At 30.9% G+C, this 7,723-nt stretch overlaps 1 protein-coding gene across 1 annotated transcript in view; it reads right to left on the minus strand.

Moving 5' to 3' along the window:
- Positions 1-5,585: 5,585 nt before the first annotated feature.
- The window catches only part of LOC106461532 (protein slowmo-like), a 22,826-nt gene continuing 20,688 nt past the window's right edge, over positions 5,586-7,723 (minus strand). The window contains exons 5-6 of the mRNA XM_013921363.2: positions 7,363-7,465; positions 5,586-6,707 (exon numbers count right to left, since the gene is read on the minus strand). Coding sequence (XP_013776817.1) covers positions 6,537-6,707; positions 7,363-7,465 — 274 coding nt within the window. The 3' untranslated portion in view covers positions 5,586-6,536. The remainder of the gene's footprint in view (positions 6,708-7,362; positions 7,466-7,723) is intronic.

Here is a 7,723-nt window from a genome sequence, read left to right on the forward strand (position 1 = left end):
AACTAATGACGTGCTTCATGATTGTGTACAGCTTTAAGATCAGACATCACTTTACGGCAGTGGAAATGTTTCAACTAATGACGTGCTTCATGATTATGTACAGCTTTAAGATCAGACATCATTTTACAGCAGTGGAAATGTTTCAACTAATGACGTGCTTCACGATTGTGTACAGCTTTAAGATCAGACATCACTTTACGGCAGTGGAAATGTTTCAACTAATGACGTGCTTCATGATTATGTACAGCTTTAAGATCAGTCATCATTTTGCAGCAGTAGAAATGTTTCAAGTACTGACGTGCTTCATGATTGTGTACAGCCTTGAGATCAGACATCACTTTACAGAAGTGGAAATGTTGCAAGTAACGAAGTGCCTCATGATTGAGATCAGTAATCACTTTAGTGAAGTGCTTGGATGACTGAACAAGCATCGCATGCAAGTCATGTAGATAATTATATAAATTTGGTTATAGAAGTGCTTGTTTTTTATTGCAGTAATTAAAGCTATGGGAAATATTTCTCTCTGCAGACTAGCAGGTAGTTTCGGCCAACTGAATGAAAATGTTCGTAAGAAGACTTCCAGGTGAAAATATTATGAACAAGACTGAATATTTTCTAAGATCTCCAGCTGCTGTGGAAATTATAGGTAATAACATGGTGAGAATGAACATGAGTGCAGTCAAGTCTTTTGCTTATATGCAGAACAACTAGCTCATAAGTCTATGTTTGAATACCTGTTAAAATATTTTACACTAAATATCTCAGACTTGACTGTCAGACTACAGATGGTTTGTTTAAAACTTGTTATAATTATTTTAGGATAAGATTCAGTAACTCAAATGCCAATTTAATAATTCCAGACCAGTATTGCAGTTATAAGTCTAACTGACATTATCCCATTACATTTTTACCATCATATTCATTATATGTTCATTTTTTCTTATATTTTTTGCATCAGAAATAAAACCTGTTCAATTTTACAGTACCTGTTAACTTGTATACTGATTAGAAATAAAACCTGTTGAATGTTACAGTACCTGTTAACTTGTATACTGAAAATTAATCTCATTGTGTTTCACTGAAGTTAGGATATACATCATCTAATCATGTGCAAACCTTACAAGCTTGTGCTTAGGTAACTTACTTCTCTATATAAATAAAGTTCGTGGACACCGAGCAGATAATTAAATAGATGGCACGTGGTTGCTTAAATAATCAAACAAATGCACTGTGGTGCATAGGATAAACTTTTGATGTAGCTGATGTTTCCAGCCTAACAATACCCATCATATGAGTCATCAGTCAATGTCATTCAGTGTTATTTTGCATCAAATAAATAAATAATGAATGAATCATCTTTCTTTCAGGAAGAAATATGAAAATCCATGTAAGTATTTGAGATAATTTCTTATTTTCTGCAAACCTAAAGAACAACACTCCAGCAAAATTCACTTTGAAATTAAATTTAAAAATTTCACTCTATCCTCTTTTTATAGCTTCAATAATTTTAAAACTACTACTTCCCTCTCTAATGAATAAATTGTTGCTCTAAAAAGACTTGTCATAACCCACTAATATTGTTATTACCTGACCACACAAAGGCAATGGTATTGTTATTTTGAATGAAAATGACCACCATTATCAGTGATCAGACATAGTTTAAACTCCTTCTTAAAACTGTCTTACACTCACCATCTAATGTGAAGAATTTATTCACACACACTTAGAACCTTAAAAAACAAAGGTTTCAGTTTTGAGTTTAATCCCATGGCTCTAGACTTGGTATTTTATATGGCCTTTAGAAAGTGCATGGAAAAAATTAAAAGATACTTCTCTTATACCTATCCTTTCCTCTCTGACCTCCCACTCCTACAGTCTTACAAAATATTTACTACTAAAGAGTTTACTGTCAATAATTCCTATAACTTTGTACAACAAGTTCTCTACCTTCTTGCCCTAACTACTTTATGACAAGCTTTGACATTACTTCTCTCTCCACTAACATTCCTTTTCTTAAAACTACAAAGATTTGTCTCTCCAATCTTTTTAAAGAAAATACTGCACATATTAATGGTTTAAATTGTAATGAGTTTAGATGTCTTCTCAAATTCTCCATTGCACAAATTCAGTTCCTCTTCTTAGAAAACCCTGTTCGACCTGATTGGCAGTGTAGCTACAGGGTCCCTATTTGGCCTGACCCTAGCCAACACTTTTCTTTACCACTTCAAAGATCGAAGGCTGGACAACTGTCTAGCTGAGATCAGACCATTCTCCTATAAACAGTATGTAGATGATACCTTGTACTTTTTAATTCTGAAGACTGTGTATGAAATTTTTGGATTATCTTAACTACTGTATTAAGAGTAATAAACACAAAAACAAATTATAAAATTATCTTAACTACCGACACCCTAACATTAAATTTACCTGTCAATTGAAACAAAAACAGACTACCTTTTTATAACTCCTTTTAACACACAATCGTAACAATTTCTCAACCTGAGACTTTTAGAAAAAACAAAATAAACAGACCTTATTTTTATTCCTTACATCTACAAACTGAATCTTGTTTCCTGTCTTATGGATAGAGGCTACTAAATATATTCTAGCTATCAACCTTTGCATAGTGGAATTAACTTCCTTCCAAATCTTCTAAAAAACAAAACATGCTATACAAATTAATACGTCAATTTTATAAATAATCTCTCCCTTTCTTTCCGGGGCAAGCAGAGCATTGTAAAAAAAAATAACTCCAAGATCTTTCTTTCACTTTAAAGCCAGATACCCAAGCTATTACATTCATGAATTTTTTTAAATTTTATACATGTGATAGCTGCCAGTCTATCTAATAGATACTGGTAAAACAATGTCATTTATAAGTAAGAATTCATGAACATGAGGTTATCTCTTTTAAATCTGAAAAATCTTTCTAATTCCTGTTCATATTTTATTTACTTATACTCACTCTTTCACAGATAATAACTAATAATCTGATGACTGGTTGCTTTCACCTAAAGCTATTAACGAAAGAAACAATGCAATAAGCACTTTCCCATTAAATCTGTTGTAATTGTCGTGTCATCATGTTTTATCATTCTCTATATTAACATTAACAGTTTTCAATTACAATATTTATTTTACTTTATGCTGAAGATAAATTTTTGTTTTGAATTTCACGCAAAGCTACACAAGGGATATCTGCACCAGCTGCCCCTAATTTAGTCGTGAAAGACAAGAAGGAAGGCAGCTAGTCATCACCACTCACCACCAACTCTTGGGCTACTCCTTAACCAATGGATAGCGGGATTGACCATTACATTATAACATTCCCACAGCTGAAGGGGCGAGCGTGTTTGGTGGGACAGGGATTCAAGCCTGCAACCCTCAGATTGCAAGTCGAGCACCCTAACCACCTGGACACCGATGATAAAAACGTCCAATAGTTTGAATAAACTTGTTGATAGGAATACTGTATCTGTGGTGTTTCTTATTATCAAATTATATCTCCTTTGCTTACTTTTGATTAGTTATAGATGATGTTGACAACCAACATTATTCATCTGGTTCATCAGTTCAGATTTTACTACCTAACTTAACCTTGGCTGATGAAAACAATGACAATAACCAGCATTATTAATGAGTAAATATGACTGTTGTTATTGTTTCCGTTTTTACAATCTAAGCAAGCCATGACTAATTTTGACTATCAGTATTACTAGTAGACCTAGTTCACTACAGTAAATGTGATTGCTTCATACTTTCCTGTTTTTTACAACCTGAACAAACCATGACTGATGTTGATTATCAGTAATAATAGATGATCTAGTTCATCACAGCAAATACAACTGATGTATCTTATTGTTTCAATTTTTATAATTTGAGCAAACCACGACTGGTTGTTACATTTTTAATCTCTCTACATGAGCTCAGTCACTTATAATGAACATGTAACCATGAAACTATACATATTATAGCTCTGAATGTAGTTAATCTTTATGAAATTTTGGTAAATATTACAAGTCTGTTGTACACAAAATATCAGACTTCTTACTAAAGATTCGTCTGTGAATTTGTAAAGCCTTTACTGAGTTAAACTGAGTGAAAGGTAATTTTTGTGTTAAGAATAAAAATAGATCAAATTTTCATATCTTATTTGCATAACATCTAAAAAATATCCTATATGACTAACTTTTTTTTAAGTAAAACCTTATCCTTTATCTCTTTTCTGTATACTAAAACTAATAGTAGTAAAACCTATACCAAAAGCTGAAAAATAATTTTTTACTTTCTAGAATAACTGCAGATTGTAACAAGCAATTACATTTATTTATCATAAACAGTCTGAGCAAGCCTAACTATTGTTGACTGACAATGTGTTATTAGTTGATCTAGTTCAGTGAGGTAAATGTGTAACAAAGTGACAAATCACTCAGCAAGATCTTGATCCAAGTATCAAGTTACATCATAAGATGACAGTCTTTGTGCATTCTTCAGGGAAAAATTTTATTTAACCTAAAGTTTAATTTTTACATTGTATTTACTTTTGTTTAAAAATATATATATACATTAAAAACCAAGAAATTTAGCACTTTAAGCCTTTTGCACTTAGTTGTATGGTTTAGTAAGTATATTTTTTTTCTACATTGATTGTCCAATCATAATGATTAGTTTAGTAAGTATATTTTTTTCTATGTTGATTGTCCAACCACAATGTATGGTTTAGTAATTATATTTTTTTTCTACATTGATTGTCCAATCATAATGATTACAAAAAATATACTTACTAAACCATACATTGTTTGCACAATCAACATAGAAAAAATATACTTACTAAACCATACATTATGTTTGGACAATCAACATAGAAAAAATATACCATACATTATGTTTTGACAATCAACATACAAAAAATATACTTACTAAACCATACATTGTTTGCACAATCAACATAGAAAAAATATACTTACTAAACCATACATTATGTTTGACAATCAACATATAACCTTTAAATATGTATTTTAAAACAAAAACATAACACAGTATGAGAGTATCCCAAAACTGCTATAATATATCTGGCTTTCTAACTAACCTATGGATTGGTTAAAAAATTAAAATCATATTAAAGTTTCATCCAAACTTATCAAGCTTTCTCTGCATATTATAATTTTTTGCTGGTAAAAGTCTTCTCATTTATGTAGTGTAGAAACAGCTCTTTCTCCCAATTACAAACATTGAATAGCAATTAGAGAATTTTCAGTTTTTTAAAAAGCAAAAGATACAGAAGGAGCATATCAGTGTGGAGTGAAGAAACGGTGGTATATCAGTAAAGCAAGAAGAGGTTGAAATTATATATTCTGGCACGTCAATATCTACAACCATACATTTTTAATTGGTTTTACAATCTGATGCTATTGTAAGGAAACAGAATATATCTACAGATGAGAAGTCATAGCACCACCATAGCATTTATTTAGATATTTTCTTTTGAAATTAAGAATAAAAACTTAGATTATATAAAAATTTCTATTATCGACTATGCTGTGACGCCTAGTGTACTGACATAAATTGACATCAAAGAAGTTCAGTGAAAGTTTAATTACATTTTTAATGTATCTATGTAAAAAGATCATGACATGCACACTTTGACCTACCTTTAACCTAAGGTTACCATAGGTTAAAATTGAATAAAGGACATTACTACTCTATGATGTCAGAATATATTGTTACAAAAGAAATGCTGTTTATTAACCTTCTTTGTAAACAATCTTTCAACACACATAAAACTGAAACATTTTACTAAACATGTAGATCTTAACTAGCTTACAATTTAAGGTTTAGCTTTCAGTATATATATATATATATACACATGTCAAGAAATCAAAACTTTTGAACTGTTAGATGTACCAATGATAAAAAAAATTAAATGAATATTTCACAAAGGAAGTTGGCAATACAGTACTGATTCCTACTGAAACTCCTCAATATATCCATGTCAATTAAGAACATTCAAACTACCAACTATAATCATATGAGAAATTACAAGCTGTATATGAAGTTTGCAGGAATCGTTTTTTGGCATTTAAAAATTTACATCCCATCAAATGTAGATATCAAGTTGAATGTATAAATACTATGAGTTATAATTTTTACGCTGTTAAAGTTTGAATTAAAAGAAATTTACAGTAGCTAAAAAATTATGCAAGTACTTTATGAAACCCCAAGTTTTATCTTTAATGTGCATTTGCAATTCTTCAGTTGTTTTTATTAGCTACAACTGTTAATGTCTAGAGAGAATATCTTTTAAACAATTACACTTATTACTGGTCCCTATTTGCTTCTACTACATTCATATCTTCTTTGTTTGTGTTCAAAGATAAATTACTTTGAATAAAAAAATAATTTATGAACATTCGCTACATGGGGTTTGTATCTAACAGCCACAGCAACCATCAACAAAAGTAACAAGCGTTTTTGGGATGTTAATTTCTGATTCAGAAAATACTCAGTCCAATTAAAAATGTTAACTAAAGCCATTGTCATTTTCTGAAATGTAGATTTGGCAAGGGTTCTGCTGCCATATGTGTAAAATCATCCATGCTCTTCTTAGCAGTTAGTGTTATTTCATCCATACTCTTCACTGTTTTGCTAGTTAGTTCCGTGACTTCTGTGTTAATTTTACTAATAACCCACTCCATGGCTTGCTTGCCCTGTTGAAATTAGAGGAAAATCTCATTATAGTCTGGCTATCAAGGTTTACATGCTGATAATGTGAAATAAACTAACTGGTCTAATCACTTTAAAATGGAGACTCTTCTAACTATACAAGTAACTACTTTCAAAATCTCTCACATTATTATTACTACTACTGTATTTAGGAAGGACCTAATAACAAAGAATAACTGTAATACATTAAATTTTATTTTTAAACTTAATTCAGTGAAAGTTTTACTTTTTTCCCTTTTGCTCTAAAAAACATCAACAAATCAATAACTCGACTTCAACCTTCTCATGTACTGTAAAAAACAAACTTTAGCTTGTAGTAAAACAAAATGTGTACTCTTTGAACATCAAATTGCTAGTGAACTAGTTTATAGCCAAAATGTTCATTTCCACAGTTTGGTAGAGAAATTAACAAACAAGAACAATCTACCACACCTTTGAATATGGTAAACTTTATATTTTACATTTGAGATATCGAAATAACTGATTATGCTAATGATTTAGTCACATGATCCTAGCAAGTAGATTTCTATACAAAGAGTGGACTGGAGTTAAGGCTTAAGAATAAAAAGGCAGTGATAGCATAAGAAAGTCATTTCATACATCTTCTGTCAACATTTATCAGACGAAATATAACTGTACCTTGCCAGAATTAACTGATATCGTTCTAGCAATAAAGTCTTCGAGGTAGCTACTCAGAGGAACACCATGGATTGTAATAACTGCTTCTTGTTTAACTAATGTGCTGCAACGAAAACAAAAATCTTAAAAATATATGTTTTAAAAGGCTGATAAAGAATTTCAGTAAGTGATGCTTGAGATATACAACATAATTCTGATAATCATTGTTTCAAGCACAATAAATTCACAAATGTTGTTCAAAAAATAATCATACTCCACTTTAACTTCTTCAGCACGGGCTCGGTCCCTGGGAACGACCTTATAGCCATTTTGTGCTTGTTATAGTTTTCATGCTATAACTTTTAAATTAGTAAGCGAATGT

This window comes from Limulus polyphemus, unplaced genomic scaffold, assembly GCF_000517525.1.
Source record: "Limulus polyphemus unplaced genomic scaffold, Limulus_polyphemus-2.1.2 Scaffold981, whole genome shotgun sequence".
Classification (NCBI taxonomy): Eukaryota; Metazoa; Arthropoda; class Merostomata; order Xiphosura; family Limulidae; genus Limulus; species Limulus polyphemus.